General features: G+C 37.2%; 1 protein-coding gene across 4 annotated transcripts in view; it reads right to left on the bottom strand.

Moving 5' to 3' along the window:
* The window catches only part of NBEA (neurobeachin), a 613,622-nt gene that overhangs the window by 58,616 nt on the left and 531,755 nt on the right, over positions 1 to 23,251 (bottom strand). For all 4 annotated transcript variants that reach the window (XM_081214387.1, XM_081214388.1, XM_081214389.1 and 1 more), the window contains 2 exons: positions 21,873 to 22,013; positions 12,992 to 13,111 (listed from right to left, as the gene is read on the bottom strand). In XM_081214387.1, the coding sequence (XP_081070513.1) occupies positions 12,992 to 13,111; positions 21,873 to 22,013 (261 nt within the window). The remainder of the gene's footprint in view (positions 1 to 12,991; positions 13,112 to 21,872; positions 22,014 to 23,251) is intronic.

The following is a 23,251-nucleotide window of genomic DNA, read 5'->3' as shown; positions in this document are numbered from 1 at the left end:
AGAGATAAACCCATGCACCTATGGTCAACTAATCTATGAAAAGGAGGCAAGAATATATAATGGAGAAAAGACAGCCTCTTCAATAAGTGGTGCTGGGAAAACTGGACAGCTACATGTAAAAGAATGAAATTAGAACACTCCTTAACACCATATACAAAAATAAACTCAAAATGGATTAAAGACCTAAATGTAAGGCCAGACACTATAAAACTCTTAAGAGGAAAGCATAGGTAGAACACTCTTTGACATAAATTGCAGCAAGATCTTTTTTGACCCACCTCCTAGAGTAATGAAAAAAACCCAAAAAACAAATGGGACCTAATTAAACTTAAAAGCCTTTGCACAGCAAAGGGAACCATAAACAAGATGAAAAGACAACCCTTAGAATGGGAGAAAATATTTGCATATGAAGCAACTGACAAAGGATTAATCTCCAAAATAATACAAACACCTCATGCAGCTCAATATCAAAAAAACAAACAACCCAATCCAAAAATGGGCAGAAGGCCTAAACAGACATTTTTCCGAAGAAGACATACAGATGGCCAACAAACACATGAAAAGCTGCTCAACATCACTAATCATTAGAGAAATGCAAATCAAAACTACAATGAGGTATCACTTCACACAGGTCAGAATGGCTATCATCAAAAAATCTACAAACAATGAATGCTGGAGAGGGTGGAGAAAAGGGAACCCTCTTGAACTGTTGGTGGGAATGTAAATTGATACAGCCACTATGGAGAACAGTATGGAGGGTGCTTAAAAAACTAAAAATACCATATGACCCAGCAATCCCACTACTGGGCATATACCCAGAGAAAACTGTAAAACAAAAAGACACATGCACCCCAATGTTCACTGCAGCACTATTTACAATAGCCAGGACATGAAAGCAACCTAAATGTCCATCAACAGATGAATGGATAAAGATGATGTGGCACATGTACAATGGAATATTACTCAGCCATAAAAAGGAGTGAAACTGAGTAATTGGTAGAGACGTGGATGGACCTAGAGAGTGTCATACAGAATGAAGTAAGTCAGAAAGAGAAAAACAAATATCGTATATTAACACATATATGTGGAATCTAGAAAAACGGTATAGATGATCTTATTTGCAAAGCAGAAAAAGAGACAAAGACGTAGAGAACCAACGTATGGATACCTAGGGGGAAAGGGCGGGGGGTGGGAGGAATTGGGAGACTGGGATTGACATATATACACTATTGATATTATGTATAAAATAGAGAACAAATGGGGAACTCTACTTAATGCACTGTGGTGACCTAAATGGGAAGGAAGTCCAAAAAAGAGGGGATGTATGTATATGTATAGCTGATTCATTTTGCTGTACAGTAGAAACAAACACAACATTGTAAAGCAACTATACTCCAATAAAAATTAATTTTAAAAAAAGTGTTCTTGGGCTTCCCTGGTGGCTCAGTGGATGAGAGTCCGCCTGCCGATGCAGGGGACACGGGTTCATGCCCCAGTCTGGGAAGATACCACATGCCGCGGAGCGGCTGGGCCCGTGAGCCATGGCCATTGAGCCTGCGTGTCCGGAGCCTGTGCTCCGCAACGGGAGAGGCCACAACAGTGAGAGGCCCACATACCGCAAAAAAAAAAAAAAAAAAAAAAAAGTGTTCTCTTTATGGGTTCTCCTGCTAAAACCAACATTTATCTGCTATAGCATAAGTGTTTATCTTAGCAATCCTCTGTGAGAATTTGATCATTAACCGTTCTTATGATAACAAATGTGAACCATAGAAAAATATAACCATGTTTATTTTCTCCAGCATTATGAAAGTTTGAACAGATTTGTGTAAATGAATTTTCTGGATAAGCAGAGCTTAACTTTTTAAGAATCATAATTTTTCTTCTATTTAAACCATTTAAATAGAAATCTCTCTAAAACCCATTATATAATTCCCTGATATTTATTTATTCATGTACTAAAGTTTGAGTACCAGGCATTGTGATGGGTACTAAGAAAACAAATAATGAACAATCATGGCCTTACCTTTGAGTAATTCATAGTCTGGTCTATGGGGGCAAATGTATAAACAGATGGTTATAATGCACAACAATAATAGCTGTGAAAGTATAAACAAAGCACAAGGGAGCAGAGAGGACAGAGCAGGGAACTCTGGGCAAGTCAGAAAAGATTTCACTGGAGATCAGACATTGAGTTCAACCATGGCTAAGATAAAGGTGGGGAAAGGGGCAGGGGGACTGGCAGAGAGTATTATCAAGGAGTGGTACGAACCGAGTATGGGTGGAGTGTAGGATATATTGGGGGACAGATCAAGATGGGGTGGAATGAGATGGTGGGAGGTGTATGGAGTCAGATGACGAAGGAAGTTTTATGCCAATCTAAGCTCTTTGGATTTTGTCTTATTGGCAATAATTAAAAAAAAAAGAGCTATTGACATGATTACATTTATTTTAAAGCAAGACATTGGGTGTCAAAGTAAAGAATGAACTGGAGAGGGGAGAGACTAGGTATATGTGTGGGTGGGGAGGGGGAAAGGGGGAACCAGCAGCAACAAGGAGAACGGGAGGGAAGAGGGAAGGGAAACTGCGGCTGTGTTGAGTAAGGGGACATATTGTGGGACTGTACCAGGGAGGGCCATCTGCAACACACGTGAGGATGAGTAAACAAAGATGTGGACCCGGGGATGCAAAAAGGAGAGGGAATTAGATTGCTCATACGGAGAGGCAAATATATATTAATAATAAACTACGTACAAGACATCAAGGGCACAAGGAACTGTGGGAAAGGAGAACTACAGTGATATTAATATGTTAATGTAAATTTTCAGTGACTTGAATGTGAGGGGGCAATTAAGAAGGGGCTAAAAGAAAAGCTAATAGGTAAACAAACATTCTTATTTGCAGATAATGATACAGCTTAGGTGGTGGATAAACCAGGGGCTAAAGGGTGCTTCAGCAACATCTATCAGCAATGACTATCATGAGTTTGACTTCTGGGCTGGGTAAGCATGACAGAGTATATACCATGTTGCACTGAGGGGCCAATTTGGTAAAGGTGTGTGGTCACTGATTAGAAGGTAGAAGTAAAGTATCATTGCTATTCTCATTTTTTTGTACTCAATCAGAAATGTGTAACTGTTACAGACTGAATATTCTATTCCTCCAAAATTCAAATGTTGAAACCCTATCCTCTAATGTGATGATATTAGGAGGTAGGGTGTTTGGAAGGTAATTAGGATTAGATGAGGTCATGAGGGTGGAGCCCTAGTGAACGGGATTAGTGTCCTGGTGAGAGTCCCGAGAGAGCTTGCTTCCTCTCTTTGCCACGTGAGGACATACAAGAACATGTCCTTCCGTGAGCCAGGAGGCAGGCTCTCACAAGACACAGAATCTATGTGGGCACCTTGATCTTGGACTTCCAGCCTCCAGAACTGTGAGGAACCCATTTCTGTTGTTTATAAGCTACCTAGTTTATGGTAAAACACAGCAGCCTGAACTGACCAAGACAATAACTGCAAAATTTTCTTTTGATCTTGCTCTCATTGCTTGGGAAAACGTGGGAAATTAGTATAAGATGTAGAGAAGATAAAGAACATTGCTATTTGCACATTACCCATTTTATATATGACAATGAGTATCCATAGCATCCCAAATGGTCCAAAATGGGGAGAGGAATGTAAGCTCATGCAGTTGCTCCATGGAGAGGGTGATTTATGTGTAATAAGCTCACATAAGTCAGGGATTTCCCAACTGTCTTTCGTCAGTTATTTGTGTCCATCTTCTACCTCTAGAACTAGCCTATGTAAGCTTCCTTGAGGACCGAGAGGGATATACATCCACATGGATATAGCAACATGGATTTATTTTTTATTTAGACAGCCCAAAGAGTTTCAGTTTATCTTCAAGTGTCCTGGTGCTCTAATGTTTTTCATATATATTGTTTCCCATTCTGTCCCGTGGTAGAGGGGCAATAAAATACGTGGTTATTATTAACCTACTTGCCACTGAATGTGACATTCACTGAATGTCATTAAATTAGACTCGCAAAGGCATAAGAAGCCTAGGATTTTATATTAATAACAGTTTGGGCAAAGCAGACTTTGAGGCTAATTTTGTAGGTTTATATTTTGCTAAATCCCCCACAGCTCTTGGTGCTATACTTTGTATGCAGCAGGTACTCATTAAATATTAAACTATTGAAGATATGAGATAAAATCATTTTAACATCACTAGAAATCTTCTGGGGACTATGGAGATGGTTGCAAGAATGCTTCGAGATAGGAAAAGAGCCAATAAAGTACTTTATTAAATAAAAGAAAAAGGATGCACCCAGAAATAAAATTTGTACCTTTCGAGAGGAAACTTTTGCAGCTTAAAAAATGTTATCTTGCTTATTCTAGTTTTGTTAGAAGGTTCAAAGGTGTAAAAGAGTTCAATTTAAATTTAGAAAAAGTTGGTTTTAACGTTGCCAGTAAAATTGTACCCAAACTGAAGAAGTGAAGGAAGCAAGTCTTTTTCATTTTAACTTAAGCTCTCCAGAAAGAAGGGGCTGAAAGCCAGCTACCACCAAGGAGAACAAAGCAAGGCTGAGGAACCTCTCCTCTGAGGGTTATTTAGAACAGCGGGAGTGGGGTGGGGACTTTGAAGGCTTGAATCGCAGCCAATCATGAAAAAGTAGGATTACCAGGGCCTTCAGGATGATCCTAAGTGAGACATTTTCTCCACTCTGGTCCTCATCTGGCCGACCAGAATGTGGTCATAAATTAGGGTGTTAGCTAAGATGTTGGTGTAAGCCGCTGGAGGCCTGACGTTTGACGGGAAGAAGAAACTCTCCCAGACTCACTCTAACAATATTTTTTGGTTTTTTAGGATGCAGATTTTAAAAAAAGACACATTTTAAAGCAATATGAAGAAATTCCTGAAGTACAGCATATTTGCAAAGTCCCTCGATGCTTCAAAAGACCAGAGCTGTAAGTGACTAAAGCAGTCTGAACCCTGAAGTCTTGAGCTGGGGAAGTTTAAGTTTTGGTTTTTTTGTTTCGTTTTTCCTTGAAGGGGAAGGAAGAGAGTAAAATCACAGAAAGTCTAGGGAGAAGTTGCTGAAACAGCAGAGAGGGTGCAAGTTTTTATGCCTCAATTTTATTGCTTTAAAATCTTGTTTCAAATGGCATTTTAAATTTAAAGTTAGTATGTAAATACAGGGCATCCATATATAATGAATATTCACATTTATATTATTTAAAGGATTTGCTTATTCTAAAAAATTTAATGAGTTAAGAGAGTTTCACCTCTGAGATTCAAAGGTTATGTACAAGAAGATGACAATTATTGTATCTGGGCTCCAAGACAAGGAAACAGCTGAAATGTCACATCTGGCCATTCAATCTTAAAACAGCAGGAATTACTTATTTGTGTCTTACTGTGTCATGACACTGTTCTAAGTACTTTACATCTTTTTCTTAATCTTCACAAAAGCTTCCTAAGGTATGTATCCTCATTCTTCCCACTTATGGACATGAACACTAAGGGTAAGTAAGTTGCTAATAACTACACTGCACATAGGTGGTAAAGTCAGAAATCAAACCCAAACACTTTAGATTCAGGGTCCCTGCTCTTACATTCTCTATTTTTCCTTTTAAAACAGCAACCCACTCTGTATGACTTCATTCTGTTTTAATTTTCTGCACAGGAATTCTTCTTTTCTTTTTAAATTTATTTATGCTCCCGTGTCCCACTGTAACAGAAATCCCATCAATAAGGGATCTCACTTGCTCACCACTCAGTGGTAACAATGGTGCCTGACATATAAAAAAGGTACTCAATACATATTTGTGGAATGAAAAATGAACAGGTCATTACTATATATTTATCATATCCTGAACTTCAGGCATGAAATAGTGGTAAAAGGTTTTCAAACAGTATTAGTTAAAGCAGAGTTACCACAGGGCTACCAGTTAGTCGTAGTGATGGGGGAGGCTGTCAGGCTGGCAGTTTTGGGACCGTCCCTTCTACCAGGGAAGTGCATTGGAATCATATGGTTCTGAGTTGAAATACAGACTTCTCACCAGCTTGGGCAAGTTTCTTAAACTTTAAGAAAAAAACAGTTTCTTGATATGCAAAATTGTGATGATGACAGCAACTAAATCACAGTGTGGATGTGAGGATTAAATGGGGGTAATGTGTGTGAAACAATGCATTTCATAGCTTTATGCAAAATACTTTTTGAAGCTATTATTTACTCTATCAACAGAGTTTACTCAGTATCAAAGTATATCCCATAATCAGTTAAAAAAAAAAAAAAGCTCTGTCACTTTGGATATTTGTGTTTGAATGAACACCTATGTAGACACTTCAGACAATTCAAGTGTTTTTTATCAAATATATGGATTAGCTTACATGCTACCTAGGCTAATCAGATATATTTTTATAAGTTTTTCGCACTTCAGATTTTGGTTTTTCCAAATGCACAGTCAGAATGAACTGGTTGTATAAATCAAACTGAAACTTACAATTTTTTTAAAATTAGTAACTTACATAGTTTTCTCAACGATCCCCATAATAATCCCTCTCATCCTGCATGCTGTCTGGCATTTCCACTTTACTGTTCCTCCCATAAAGAGGTGGAGTCTATTTCCCTTCTCTCTGAATATGGGCTGGCTTATTTCAACACACAGAATGTGACAAAACGACATTTCAGGGCTTGCAGAGATGCCTAAGTCTTAAGAGGCTTGGCAGCCTCCATGGTTGTTCCCTTAGAAGTCACCATCACATGAAACTGTGTGGCTGCCTTACTGGAAAGATCGTGTGGACAGACAGACAGGCCTGGACAGTCCCCGACCGCTCCATCAGCTCCATCAGATGAGGCGCAAAACATGGGAGTGAAGCCATCTTGTTTCTCTGACCCAGCCAAGCCTCTCCAGCTGTCACTGTAGCACAGAGGTGAGTGGTCCCCTCTGAGCCTTAACTCCCATTGCATGATTGTCAACAAATAATAATTGATGCTGTTTTAAGATGAGGTTTGGGTGATTTGTTACACAGTGATAGATAACTGAAACAGAAATTAATGCCTGGGAGTGGAGTCCTGAAGTAATAAAAACTTAAAACACGTGGCATTGGCCTTGGGACAGGGCAGTAGGCAGAGGCTGGAAGGATGGTGAGGACACTGCTGGTGGAAGATCAGGAAGGACGTTGCTGTTAGAAGCAGGAGGAAATCAATGCGTGATACGTCGTGTGGGATAAACTAACAAGACTAGTTCCTGCAATCTTTTCAAAGACAGAAAAAGTACCGAATGAACCTGTGCTTCTGGTTAAAGATATTTCCAGGCAGAATGCTGCAAGTGACCACTGGTTTCTTTCAATGGTATATGGATAAGGTATTATGAGCTAAGGAAGAAACTGCTCAGATTTAAAGCAGTATTTAGAGAGACATAGGGGCCTAGGACAATCTTGTCAGATTCTCAAAATTAAAAAAGGTTCAGACAAAGATCAATTCTAAGGTGCTGTAAGTAAAATATGGCCATAGGGAAAACGGTGCCTGTAAAACCTTTTATAAGTGCTCAGAAAAATTTAAGATAGAGGTTTGCAGACTCACTCGGCCACACAAAGGGCTTCCAAGAATCTTATGAGCATTATAAAGGGCATCCTAATCACAGCCTGAAGTAGGGAGGATCCTGTCTTGAAAGAACTTGTGAGAAAGAGTTTTTTCTGACAGTGAACTATACTTTGATACATAGAAAATCCACAAATTGTTTAAGTTGCTGCACCAACTTGGGCAAAGGACGCCTTGGCCCCAACTTTCTATGATCAGGAAGCATGTGGAGAAAGCTACTCAATGACTACTATGTACCTTCCACACTTCCCCATTTTTGAACAGAATGTCTGTTGATGTTTACCTGCTCCTATCTTACCACTGGGAGCTGAATATACGTGGGACAGATAACTTATCTTTTTAGCTTCCAGGTCTCCAAATTAGGAATTTCTGTACCTCATCTGTATGTGGACTTGATATAGATCATGAGCTACTAGATTTTGAGCCTGATACAATAGTGGGATGAGACTGTGGGGAACAAGTTGAATATATTTTGCTTGTACGAGGAATGTGAATTGTGACTGGGGAGAGGACTTCAGTAGATTGTTTTCAAAGATAGCCAGAACAATCCCCCTGAGCTCCATGTCCATTTGAAATGTGATTTTGCTGCTCATCTCATGGGGAAGTGGAGTCCATTTCTCCTCCCCCTTAACTTGGGCTGGCACTGTGACTTGCCTTGACCAAAAGAATGCTGTGGAGGCAGGTAACACTATGTGACTTCCAAGCTTAGGCACTAAGTAGCTTCGCAGTTCCCATTTTTTTATCCTTTTGGTAGGCAGACACCTGAAAAAAATTGTGATGATCTTCCCAGACAGACTACACAAAGAGAGAGAGGACCAGCCAGTCCCCAGATGTTCCAGCCGTTCTTGCTAAGGGACCAGACATGTGAATGGAGCCATCTTGAATCTTTCAGACCCAGAGAGGCCACCCGCTTGGACCTGACATGGATCAGAGACAAGTACCTGATGAACCCCATTCTGATTTCAGAACTCTGAGAAAATAAATGGCTGTGTTTTTTTAAGCCACTAATTTTGGAGGGTGGTTTGTACATAGCAATAAATTATTAGAGTATGACTTGGTCTGTCAGTTACTCCAAACTAGTCAACATGGCTGGATATAATTGTGAGATCATGCAGAAGAATTAAAGCAGCAAACCATCCAATGAATAAAGCACTGGAAATAACTGAATAGCCCTCAGTGCTAGTTCTGGCTCCCTCTTGACCTGCTGTGTGAATTTAGGCAAGCCACTTAATATCTGTGAACTTCCTTTACGGAACGGGGATAATGATCTCTATCTCATGGGACTGTTTTGAGGACTGCATCAAATGACCAAGAAAAAAGCATGCTTGAAAACTATTGAGAATTATTCAAGAAGAATGAACTCTTCTATTATAACTTGTAAGTGTGCTTCTATAGAGGTAGCTCAGGCACTAGCTTGCCCACTTAAAATAACAGCTCTTCTGTTTACTCTCTTCCCATTGATAGATTTCTGTTAACCAGCTTCTCTTTAAGGAAAGAGTCCAAGTAGTTTAAAATTTCCTAAATGAAAAATAGTGCAGAAGGCACCAAATACTATTAAAGAAATGGCGAGATGAATATTAAAACAGGCATTTTGTGTCTGTAAATGTGATTTCTAGTTTATTTTAACAGCTATACTAAAACCCCATGGTACAGTTAATAGTATTATATGCGTCCCGTCAATAATAAGAAAATATCCTCTAACACAATTTCTAATTTACAAGCTTATGACAAGTTCAAGTTGCTGAGAAATTGGACTTGAAAGTATGTCTTAGAATGATAGAAGACCACTATTAACACTATCATAATTGTATACCAACTGCATCAAATTTGACATTTCAGTTTAATATAGTTTGCTGAGAGAACGTACCATTTTATGGCTGCCTAGTGAAATCAAATCCAACCCAGACGTTTTCACTTTTCTAATATAATTCACTGCAAGGTTTTAAAGCTGCCATCTCTTTTCTTCCTTTTTTCAAAAGATTGATGCCCTGGCATTCGTTGATTCCACAAGAGCTCATAATGGGTCAATGAGTCAGTGGTGAGCACCTCCATTAACTGTATTAATTTACACTATGTCACCTTAATGACATTTTGTCACAGTTCCCTTTTCTGACATCTACATAGCTATTCAAAAGTAACAGAACAACTTTTGAAGGCATTAAGGAAAATTAGTATAAGAACTTCAGTAAGTTGAATGTCATTGTTACCAAGACTATGCTGAAGGAGAGAAATTAAGAAAATAAAATAAAGTAAAAACGAACTGGTCTGACTTAGCTCGGGAGGCCTCTCTCCTGAGAGATCACCAAGTCTTCTCTGCCCAGCTTGTACTCATTACCACAGGAAGAGACCGACGGTAACAAAGACAGACAGAATGAAACCATCTACTCTGTCCTGGTTCTCCCTTATATGAGACCTTACCTAAGTTAGGAGATGTTGCAGATGTACTTTTCTTCAGAAATATAAAAACATTTCTTTAAAATTATATATAAAATGTTTTAACAGCTCAGTGATAAGAAGTCAAGAGTTTAGGCTTTAAAACTATATTACTCTTGGTAACACATTCTTCCCTGCTAAATCAGGTATTATTGTAGAGGGAAAAATACCGTACATGTTAATCAATACATTTAAACATGAATTTAGAAAATCTCAAGCGTACAACCATCATTATTACCAAAAAACTTATCTCCAACATTCCCTCAATGAGGACCCCCACATTCTGATGTTACAAAGGGAAAGAGTGATACATTTGGACACACACACACACAACCACAAAAATATAATTGAGATATAGCAAAGGTGAAAGACTGAGAAACCATACTTGCAATGCAACTTTCTGCAGTCAATTTCAGATCTTTTTCAAATCAATAGGAAAAAGACATATGACCCAACTGAAAAATGGGCAAAAGATATGAACAAGTTTACAGGTCAATAATTATATGAAAAATGCTCAACTTCACTCATAACTAATGAAGTGCAAGCCAAAACAAAGCTGACTCTGTTTTTCACTCAGATTAGCACAAGTTACACTGTTTATTATAAGAGTGATGGTCGGGGCAGGGGGCATGGGGAAGGTGGCATCCTCACATGATGCTGTGAAGGGAGTGAATGATCATCTTTGGGAATGAAGGTTTGGCAGTATCTTTCAAAATTAAAGATGTATATAGCTTTTGAGCCACCAGTCCCATTAACAGGAATTACCTTCACATATACACACAAAGTTCATCAAGATATCTGTGCAAGGATTTATGGCAGCCTGTGTTTAACAATAACGATCAGAGAGAAAGACAAACTATCCATCAATAGAAGATTGTGTGTATAAATTATTGTATATGTAGGCAATGTGCAGGCTTCAGAAAGAAGGGGTCTACGTGGAAAAGTACTCAAAGTATATTATCATAGAATATAAAAGGTTCAGGGTGGTGGTGGGAGAGAACTGAAAATGAGAGCAATCCATGCAATGTCAGACTGAGGAAGTGAGCATCTTATGAACTAATTAAGTTGGGGGGTTGGAGGACGGTATCTGTTTGTATTAAGTACAGCTACCTGGGATAAAAAACTTAAAATGTCCTGAATTAGTGATAGCCACATTGGTCCTTGTCCTTGATGATGTGCCCCCAGGAGCCAAAGGAACACAAAGGGTAACAAAATATAAATGTTTCTGAAAAGTTTCAGAACAGGAAAACTGCTGGGAGAATTCTGGGAAAAGCCTGAATTCGGCTTTACGGGCACTGGTCCTCAGAGACTGACATGTAACTAGGGGGAGATATCTGGTGATCGGAAGCATCAATAAAGCTCTCAGGATAGAAGGTAGAGCCTAAAATGCTACATAAATTAGGATGACTGGCTCATGTGTGTGGACTTGTGAGGATGAACCTTTGAATTAAGTAGAAAAACCGAGTTTCTGTTTTGTGATGATGTCAAGAGTGAACAGGCATTTTCACTTGAAAGAGTTTGATATAATATGGATACTGAATTGAGATATAAATAATCTTACATATGATGGGAAATCTTAAAATATAGATAAGAATATTTAATTTACATACAAAATATTTACTGAATGCCTTTTAAAGACACTGTGCTAATTCTAGAAGCCTATAGACTCCCCATTTTATGTTCAAAGTGTTATTAAGTAAGAAATGGACTCCCTTCTTGATTTCATTGGTTGTAAATCAGTTTAAATGGTGGTTTATGGATCTTTTAGAGCGGAATTTCTCAGTGAAATTATAAGTCTGTTCGGAGAAATATATGGGCCTTAAGAGTTTAATATAGCAAGAATGCATGTTACATTATCTTACTTCCAAATGTGAATACGTTGTATGTATAAATTATATGCAAACTTTGATGGCAATGAATAAGACACACAGGTATGCTACACATTACTTGGATTCATTCCCTTTGTTTTCTGCTTTGAAAAAAACTAAATAAAAGTTGTATTCATCCAATTTCTTACAGTTCAGTAACACTGTAATTGTCTTTTAAAAATATTTGCAATAGATAAGCATAAATATGTAAATGACAATTTTGACTTTAATTCACTGTCTTTTGTTGGATTAAGACACTAAATGGAATGATACTATAATATTTGTATATTCAATAGCATGAGTGGCAGTGATTGGAAAAAGTTTGAAGAAAAGAGGATTAAAATAAGAAACACATATACTTATGTAATAACCTGATCATATAATCTTATCATCAGGAAAAAATGAGAAAAATGAGAGAGCAAATATATTTTAATGTTTTGAATACAACCATTTTTAAAAAAACAAAAGCCCATATAAATGAAAAATAAATCTTTATATTTAACAATAGTTGAGTAGTACCAACTGTAAAATGACTCTGCTCTCTGGCTGTTCCTGGATATTGTGTGTGTGCTGGTTTAATCTAATGTGTATTGTTGCGTAGTATCCCCAGGCACAGCCAAGTAAAAGCTAAGGTTGTACAGAAAGCCTACATTTTAAATGGGTCTTGTCATTAATGCTTTATTAATTGCCCCAGGCTATGTAAACCCAAAGCTGGGCAAGCTATAACAATATGACACATTAAGGTCAAATCCAATTCCTGCTGTGTTTTATAGAATGGGCCAAATATTGAGTTAACAGCAGGAAAGGCAATTTCTTTCTAGCTCCTGATTGTTCAATCTAAATTAGATAGGAATTTTTTGAAATAACAAAAACACCTTAACTGAATAATATAAAAGAATCCTAATCATTTTCTGTGGTGCTCAAAATTATTTACTTTAGTTTCCTCTTAGGTTAGATATGCCACATAATTTTAAAATATGATGAAATAAAGCTGTGGAATAAAATATCTTATACACCCACTTAAAAAAATAAATCAAAACTTCAACATATTTTGAAATTAATATTAACAAATAAAAGGGCCTACCTTTACATCAGAAGTATCTCTCTGACTCGTTCTCCAAGACCTTGCAACGGACGAGAAGGTTCGATTAGGATGGTCAAATTTTCCGTCATTTGCATTGAGGAAGAAGGTTGTGAAAGGTTCCTAAAGGAAAAAAAAAGTGAAGAATTTGACCCTTCTGAACACAACTGTCCTCTCCCTTTGTAAAATATTTCATTTTTTGAAACTCTTCTGAGGTGGAAATGGTGCAGGTTCCTGGAAGGACACCCACACCCAGGAGTCAGGAGGTGCTGGTCTGAGCCAGTCTGGACCACTGAGTCACCTGTCACTCTTCAACCTCGGCAGGTCATTTTGCTTCTTGGTCTTCAGTCTTCTGATTTATAAAAGGATAGAGTTCTAGTGCCCTGGGATTTTATGATGAATGATTTCGCATTACTGTCAATATATAACTCAGATCTTCTTTCTCATAACTAAGGCCACACATAGTAACACTCATAAGAAACTCTCTCCAACACTGTTCACCGTAGTGTGAAATTAGGTAGGGAATATCCATCTTAGGCTACCTGTGAAAGTCTCCTAAAGTTACCATATTATGGTCTGATGATCTTTTTAAAATGCAAATCCTTGATTAAAATCCTTCCATAGCTCTTCAGAGTTCTCTGGGAAAAGTCTAAACTACTTGATTTGTCTTAAGAGAGTCTGAGTGATCTGGAACCTGCTTAACTCTTATCTCTCGCCATCCCCAACTTCACATTCTAAGGTCTTGCCACACTGGTCTCACTTCTCGTCCCTTGTATGTGCTGTTTCCTCTGCCTAGTATAAACTTATCCCTCTACCTCACCATCCTGACTTGGCTAAGTTCTTCTTATCCTTTAAGTCTCAGCCAAGACATCATTTTCTCCTGAAAGACTTTCCTTGATTTGCCAAGTTCTCCAATGTGTTTAAATAGCAACAGATATTTTCTCAAAACACATCCCTGAAGCATTTGTCACATTGTTTTGTAACTGATTTTTAACTTCTCTATCTTCCCCACTACATGAATAGGTTCCATATCTACCATATTCACTGATTATCTCCAACACTTAGAAGAACTCCTGTTACACCCAAGTTGCTCAATGTATAATTTGTTGAAGGAAAGAATGAAATGAAGTTAATACAAATCAGACTAGATAAACTCTAGTCCTTCTATTCAATAGTATTCTGTAACTATTACCTTATCAAAACTTGGTGTCTGTCATCAAGAACATGTTCCCATAGCAGGAAACCTAGGAATAACTTTATCACAAGGTCCTAATGTATTTAATTTTAATGCTTTTTCTATAGTTTTTATGATAGGAGAGAAGCATTATTTCTGATGTCATTAAACTTGCTTCCAAATTTAAAAGGATTAAATAACATTCATTCTTACTAAGGATTTCTTAGGAAATTTCAAATATAACAAAGATGAGTATATATTTACTTTCTTATGGTTCAATCCTTTTCTCTTAAGTCTAGGATAAATGATATGTCACTCCTAGGTTCAATAATGCTAAGAAATATTTCCTAAATATTGTTTATTTTCTTTAATATATAACTTCTGTTCATTCTTTTATATCCATAAAACATGACTTTGTTTCTTTAAACTCCTCTTTTTGCCACTAGTCATAAGGTCCAGTTGTCAGGCAACAGCTATAAATATTCATATTCCTCAGTACGTTCCTGAAATTTAGTGTGGCTAGATGACGTCAATTTTATAAGTTTATAATGTATCACCAAGTCTCATGTTTAGTACTGAATGACAGAAAACTATGGTGAAAGAGATAAGATGAAGAATGATATAACACTATATAGGTAAGTAGGGTATTACTGATTTACCTGAAAATCAAATATGCACCCAGTAAGTCCATATTGCTGTTTAAGATTTTAAGTGACTTGAGAGACAAATAGATGTCACCAAAATTAAGTTAGGAAAAAAAATTTAACTCCCTATTAAACTGAAGGTAGTCAATGCCGTATATCTTATCACTAAATTAAAGTAGGGATATAAAAATTCTAGAAGTAGCAACAGTAAATCGAATGAAATATGACAGATCTAAGTTTGAGTCTTGGTGGAACCATTTACTTCTCTTAGGCACCTTACTTAACCCCACCCAAGTAAGTAGTGGTGTGAAGTAACTGTATCTCAGTTCTTTCACCTATGTTAGGTGGGAATGACAATACCTTGTGGGTAATTAAGATTAAATAATAGTGAGAAAGCTTGAAGTATCTTAGCTGACACAGAGTGATGAAGATGACTACCAGCTTCATGCACTGTGTCAAGTACTCACTGCTGGGCTCCACCCTGACTGCCAGTTCCCTAGACACTGACCAGACTCTTAGTTCCTTAGGCCTAATTCATCCCTCTATTAGAACCAAGCAAGTGCTTGGTTCATAGATAGTGTTTAATCAATGTTTTTCAAACTCATCTAAACATACAAGGTATGGTTGGGAGAAGGGGGGGTATGGCTGGATAAGAGTAAGATGTAGTTTTTCTTGTCAGTTCTTAACCACTAGTTGGACCATAAAGTTGCATCTTCAGAATCCACTTCTTCATTATGCTAGGACGCTGATGTAAGGCATTTATTTTTTCTTTGTAGGTAGTAGGCAGAGAATAATTTAGAGGGACCAGACTTGTCTTCATGATTTTTAACCTACTAAATACATGTGAGTGAAGATCCGTTTATACATGCAAAGTCTTACTTCTTATCATCGACCACGAAAAGCTGATCTCTACCCCAGCCTAAATGATAAAATCCTTCCTTAGTTTTCAACCCTTAACGAAGGCATGCCAAGAATAGCGCAGATGGGCACAGTGAAAATAAATCTGAAATTGAAGAATTATTATCTCTGGTCGTGAAGTTTATGAGTCTGGTGGCACCTAAAAGTGGAGAATATTGAAGAATTCCACATTTCACTGTCCTACGTAGCCTTTATAAAGATCTGATTAACAACTGTTTGAGGGTCACATACTTCTCTACTGACATTTATTCTCATTATTCCTGAAGGCCTCCAGTTGCTACAGTGGTAGAGTACCAACAGAAATGGATAACCTATTTGTTTATAAGTGGGTATTGATCTTCAAGCTCTGATCACTGTGGAGATTACCTTTTACCATGTGTTTCTCTATTACCTTCAAGGCACAGTACAAGGACTTTCTTTTTCATTTGACTCATGCCTGACTAACACAGAGGATCAAGAGCTGTATTAAGTTTAAGAAACTTCTGTATTTATTCACCTGACACATGTTGATCAAACCATGCTCTACATGTACATCACCATATTAGATATTTTATCATTCTACTAGAAAAGCTTTTGGCTTGGGAGATAAGATGAACAAATAAATAAATGTTAAACAGAAATTTCAAAAATTAAAATACTTGGGCTTTAAAAACGTCAGGTTTAAAAAAAAAAAAAAACAACTTCAGGTTTGGTCCAGTAATGCAATATAAGTGGCTGATGGCAGACTTCCTTCTCCTGATTACATCTACCCCAACCTTCCAACCCTTTCTCAGGGCTAGAACATCAAACTAACCTGTCCTGCATGGGAAGTACCTGTCCTCCTGAATTCTGTCATAAACTTTAGTCCCTGCAAGGACACTAACAACCTGTCCTGCCTTCCAATGATCGCAGACAATTCACCCTTCCTGGGCAACAGAACCCTGTGCCTCTGTCCCTCTTCTCTTTAGACAACTCCTTTATTCTTCTGTCTTATATGACTTTTGCTCAGTCATCCCATGAGGATCTTTTCTTACATCCCCCTCCCCTTTTAGTTTTCTTCTTTTCCTTCTCTTCATTTCATTTGAAACAAACTCCATCCCTGGGTAATAGTCAGTGCTTGTGACATAACTCTATCAAAGAAAAGATGTATACTTTGAAGTTACATAAAGCATAATAAAGACCAAAGGGAAGCAAACTGAAGTTACTGAGCACCTTTCTGTGCTTGGAACTGTGGTATCTCAGTTAACTAACGCAGTTCTCACTATGGTCCTTCAAGTAGATGTAATCACATTCTAGGAAATGGAAGAACCATTATTTCTACTGTACTTTGGCTAACTTCACAAGTTTATTTCTCCCATTGCTTTCAAAAGAAACCAGAAATATCTTTTAGAATCTTCAGAAACTTATGCGCCTACCATACACCAGTCTCTTCGTTAAGAATCCCTCATCTTCCTCTAAGTATATATGCACTGTCTATAAGTATCAAGAGAAACACGATGACAATATTTTATTCAGTAGCATTATCTTTTGGTACTTGCGTAAGTGTTTCTACTATTCTTTCACTACAAATATATACTGTTAAATATATATTATGGTTTAAACAGGCTCTTGGGTAGGCTTTCAAAGCAACCCATAAGTAAATCCCAAATTCTAAACAACTGATTTATAAATTAACTTTTGTTGTACAACCTATTCAACTTCCTAAGAGTTATAATTAAATGTTTGACAAGTGACTTTTGAATAGGTAGGTTGAATATACTGAATTTAGAAGGTGAATTCCGACGTAATTCAGAATTACTTCTGTGTATATGCTATATATTCAGGGTAAGATTTAAAGTAAAAACATTCCAAGTAAAATGTGTCCTATTATACTAGTTAATATCTGAACAAACTCCAAACTTCTATAATAGTTTATTCATCATTTGTCCAACAGCAGCTAGCAAAGAAACAGCTTTTTCAGAATCTTGTAGTTTAGACAAGTGACTTCACTGGTTGTGTGTCTAAAATGATATTTTTAAAGTAATGAGGTAGGGACTTCCCTGGTGGTGCAGTGGTTAAGAATTCGCCTGCCAATGCAGGGGACATGGGTTCGAGCCCTGGGCAGGGAAGATCCCACATGCCACAGAGCAACTAAGCCTGTGTGCCATAACTACTGAGCCTGTGCTCTAGGGCCCGTGAGCCACAACTACTGAGCCCACGCACTGCAACTGCTGAAGCCTGTGCGCCTAGAGCCCGTGCTGCGCAACAAGAGAAGCCACCACCATGAGAAGCCCATGCACCGCAACAGAGTAGCCCCTGCTCTCTGCAACTAGACAAAGCCCGCATGCAGCAACAAAAACCCAATCCAGCCAAAAATAAATAAATAAATAAATAAATAAAATATAAATATATATATATATAAAATAAAAAATAAAGTAATGAGGTATGTAGTTAATTAGCATTTTAAAGCAATTATTATCATTGTCATACTAAACATATTGACTGAAACTAATAATGAGTTTAATGACTGGGTCTAAAAGGCTTGAAAGGTAAAGGGCAGATACTTATTTTAATCTGTATTTTGTTTTTATGAACAAATTCTTAGTGACACAAATTTTAATGCATTTTCTACTTTATAAACTCCTTGGGATGGGAGTGAGGAAATCACAATTCCCTGGGCCATTAGGTTAAACACTTAGTAAACTATTAGACCGTGATACTTCTATTTATAACAGCACAACTTAAGATGTGTTGGTTAAATGAGTCCCCATAAAAGCAATCTTATATATTTCTTCTGCCAATGCAGTAGCCACAGGCCACATGTGACTACTGAGTACTTAAAATATGGCTAGTTCAAGCTGAATGTGCTATAAATATAAAATACATTCTGGATTTCAAAGAATACCAAAACAATGTAAAATATCTCATTAATAATTTTTACATTGGTTACATGTTGAAATTATAACATTTTGGATATACTGGGCTAACAAGTGTATTTATTAAATTAATCTCACCTGTTTCTTTTTACTCTTAAATATGGCTACTAGAAATTTTAAATTACTTACATAAGTGGCTTGCATTACATTTCTACCATGCAGCACAGCTATAGACAATACTAAAAGGGCATGTGTAGCATAAATAGGGATAGCATGTCTGCCGTACCCTTGCAGAGATTCAAATTTGTATTCCATTTCACTGGAATAAGAAATCAATTTAGGGATGAATTATGATTTATTATTTGATAAAATGTTTAGTTTATCAGGGATAGAAGAGTGTTAAATCAGGCTGGTGATAATAAGTATTTTTATGAACTCACACTTAAATTCTTATAAGTCTGACTTCAGACTAATTTGATTATATAACAGCCATTGAATACCATTTTATATATTTCAAAATACTATTTTATATATGTATGTATAATATACTCATATAATTCTCAAAACAACCCACTTGATAATGCTTTTTTTAATCCCCAAAATGCCCAAGAAAAGTGTCTTACTCCTCCCATGGTGGAGGTTCACTATAGTAATGGTTGTTTCTTGCTTTTCATTTCCTTGTTTGCTTATTTGTGAGCCCACATAGAATATGAACATATTTTACATCCACTGTAAAGGACATCAACTGTTTGAGATATTGACTGGTAAATTTTTGTGTTTCTGTATTTAGTTTTGACTTGTGGCTGAAACTGCAGGATAGAAGCTACAAAGTTCTCTCTATATACATGTTCTGTAATTCAGAAAAGCCTTTACTTCTTGCATGAGTGTGAAGTATTTTCTTACACCTGGAGAGTATTAATAAATTATTACAACCCATAAACTAAAGGTGTTCTGATTGGTTTATAGTGGTAAACAGGCACTTGTATAAATCTAATATCTCCCCCAAATTAACAGAAAATAAAGAAATAGATCTTATACTCAAAAAGTGTTAGAGTTAAAACGTATTTCTTAAGAAACTGCTAGCTCAGAAACATTTTTATAAAAGGATACAAGTTCACATAGTTAAGGTGAATTTTTCAACAAATTAGACTAACAATTTTGGTCTAAAAAAGGAAGTTTTATGTCTTTTCCTTTAGTTTATAATTACATAGTGTATTTTTTTTTTTTTTTTTCTTTTTGCGGTGTGCGGGCCTCTCACTGTTGTGGCCTCTCCCGTTGCGGAGCACAGGCTCCGGATGCGCAGGCCCACCGGCCATGGCTCACGGGCCCAGCCGCTCCGCGGCATATGGGATCCTCCCAGACCGGGGCACGAACCCGTATCCCCTGCATCGGCAGGCGGACTCTCAACCACTGCGCCACCAGGGAGGCCCACATAGTGTATTTTTAAAATAAGATTTGAGTTTGTTTTCTTACAGAATAGTTAATCTAAACTTCTTTATTTCTTATGCTGGTTTAGGATTATGAAAAATATAAAATATGTGTTCAGTTAAACTGAATCCTAATTCTGACAAACTTTTTTTTTGATAACAGTAATTATTTGTAGTATATCCTCTATCAGTGATTTACAAGTTACTTAAAACATATGCATACTATATATTTATAATAAGTTCAATTTCTCCCCATTATGGAGAGAATGCTTGAGAAAGATCTCCAAACCAAATTGTCATTCAGGCAGTGGGAAAAAATACCTTTGAAAATAGGAGATGCATTCCTGTGTATGCACATTTTCATGTGCTGCTTTATCAATGTGTTTCTGAGGCAAATCAGCCTCATGCAACAGAATGGTCTGAAGTATGTTTTGGTAAGAGAAGAAAACTTTATTGATTGCACTGACTTAGAGGTTTGACTTAGCATTCTGTAATACTCCCCAGTCGCTTATAGTTTTTAAAAAAAGTCAGACCACCTGACTCCAGTAATTGGTCTTAGCTAGACTAGATTGGAGAACACAAGACTAAAGGCAGAGAGATTTGCTAAGAGCTTTTGCAATGACCTAGATGAGAAATAATGGGAACCTGAACTAAGAAGTGCCAGACTCAATAGAGAAAAGGAGATAGACTGCAGTTGGTAGAACTTATCAGATGTGATGTCAGATTGGATGTAAGGGCTGATAAAATAGAGAAAATATCTAGATTGGGTAACTGGGTGCAAGATCATGCCGATTGTTTAGATAAGAAATCAGTAGGCACCCCTGCAGGTTTATGAGGAGTTCATTTTTGGAAATGGTGTTTATTGTATTGTGAGGTGTTCAGGTAGAAAAATCTAGTAGTATATAGAAATAAGTAAATATATTTATATATTAGAAATATAGGTCAGGAGCCCAGGAGAAATGTCTGCAATGAAGACAGAAGCTGGAAGTCATTAGCTTATAAATGAATGATGTAGTCCAGCTAAAGAACGTAGAAATATCCTGGGGAATAGAAATATGGAGAAAAAGAAAGCTGAGCATGAGACTGGGCAGGACAGTTAGGATGACAGGAGGGAAACCAGGAGAACATATTGTCAGAGGAGCCATGAGAGGAAGGAATTTCAGGTAGGAGGAAGTGAGCAATGGTGCCAAATGCTTCAGCTATACCATGAAGCTCTGCCACATAACCCCTGACCTCCACAGGGACAATTCAGTAAAGTGATGGGTGTGGAACCTAAATCAAGCAGGCTAAAGATTGAATGGCAGGTGATAAAGTGGAGACAAGCACAGTGCAGAACAAGACAGTGGAGGTTGTTTTTCTAGTACATTTGACTACACAGGGGTAGACGTGGAAAGTCACTGCAGGGTGGGTAGGGGCTGGAAGGAAGTATGTACGTATATATGTAGGTATGTATTTTAAAAATTGCAGAGACTTGAATATATTTATATCTTAGGAGAAAGAGAAAGTAGTCTTCATAACATTTAGAAAACTGTTTTTAAAATATGCTACCCCAGAAGCAAGATTGGGAAGGCTGGGGAGAGTGCCAGCCTGTAACAATCAGTGAGAAAGGAAACAGTGGGTGTTAAGGATGCACTCAGGAGTTTGGTACCTTTTATAAATGGTTTACATTTAAGAAACTCACAATAATCTATCTTTCTAACCCACTTTTGCAAATAAGGCAACTCATTAACAGAAAGGATTCAGGTTTTGCTAGAGTTTGGAATCTCTACTTCACTGGTCTCTAATCTTTGTTTAAAACAAATACATATATTTGATTTTTATTTAATTTCCTTACGTTAAGTACTTCGAGATATTAAAAGCAAACTGTAACTTAATGAAGGCACTCACAATTCGAACAAGCCAGGATAAGGTGGATGTTGCCGTTGAATAATGTGTGTTATAATGGTAGGGAGGACTTTGATCATCTTCCCACGTCTCGTAACGCTCTGCGTAAAACACAGCTCTCTTTGGGTTCAAAGCACCAATCGGCTATAAAAAGAGAAAAAGAAGCATTGTGTTTAATACAGTCATACTAGATATTCAATACTATAACTCTTTACCTGAAAGTATTTACTATGAATTCATTTTAACCATAGGATATAAATAAATTATTTTGTATCTATTTTTACCAAATTTGATTTTGATATTGATATTTGATTTTGATAATCACCACACTTGCTAAAATTCACTCAAGAAGATGATTTATGTATGCAAGGTTTCTAGGTTTTTGGTTTTTATTTTCTTTTGTGGTACGCGGGCCTCTCACTGTTGTGGCCTCTCCTGTTGCGGAGCACAGGCTCTGGACGCGCAGGCTCAGCAGCCATGGCTCACGAGCCTAGCCGCTCCGCGGCATGTGGGATCTTCCTGGACCGGGGCACGAACCCGTATCCGCTGCATCGGCAGGCGGACTCTCAACCACTGCGTCACCAGGGAAGCCCTGGTTTCTAGGTTTTATTAAAAGTTTCCATAAACTAGATTACCAGAGATGATTCAGTTTAAATTGTTAAGGCAAAGCCAGTATTTTGATGTTATTTTGCCTACTTAACCACAACCATAATGAACATTTAGCTTGATCATAGGAAATCCAGTGAGGAGAAAGTGTAGCAGTTGACCATGTGACAACCATATTAGAGAAACCTTGTCTTAATAGGCTGTCACCCAGAGTGTGAAGCACAATAGTCACTTATATGGAAACCCTGTTGGAATGTTAGTCCCATTCTGTTATTATACAGATGGGGCAAGTATCCTTTCTATTAAGTTCAACTGCAAATCTAAGGCTGATGGAAATAATCCAGACAATTCAGATTCCCTGGAAAGCATTTTGTTAAGGCCACTAACACTTGTCTTATCTATACCACCACACTACCAATTATAATGTTAATCCCTACAGTGGAGCACATGGTAAAATGCTCAAGATACTATATGTATTTTTTTCAACAAAGCATGTGTTAGTTTGATCATTGTCTCAAACTTCCTAGCACACCTAATCATTAAGATTTTCCAGCATATAGTCCTCACAATTTCAAATAGCAAACTGGCTTAGCTTAAGTTTTTGCCTGATTTTGGTTTAATGGAATATGGAATCCATTAATATAATACCTAATAGCTACATTATTTTGTTTTAGATTGCATACTATAAAAAATAAATGTTTCTTAGAAAACAAAAGATGAATACTAAGTAAAATAAATATATAATTCCTCTATTTCAAAACTTAATATTACTAGTT

The sequence above is a fragment of the Mesoplodon bidens genome (genome assembly GCF_964165515.1).
Source record: "Mesoplodon bidens genome assembly, chromosome: 17".
NCBI classification, from domain to species: domain Eukaryota; kingdom Metazoa; phylum Chordata; class Mammalia; order Artiodactyla; family Ziphiidae; genus Mesoplodon; species Mesoplodon bidens.
The sequence above is the reverse complement of the archived record's forward strand: the minus strand, read 5'-3'. Positions and strand labels throughout refer to the sequence as shown.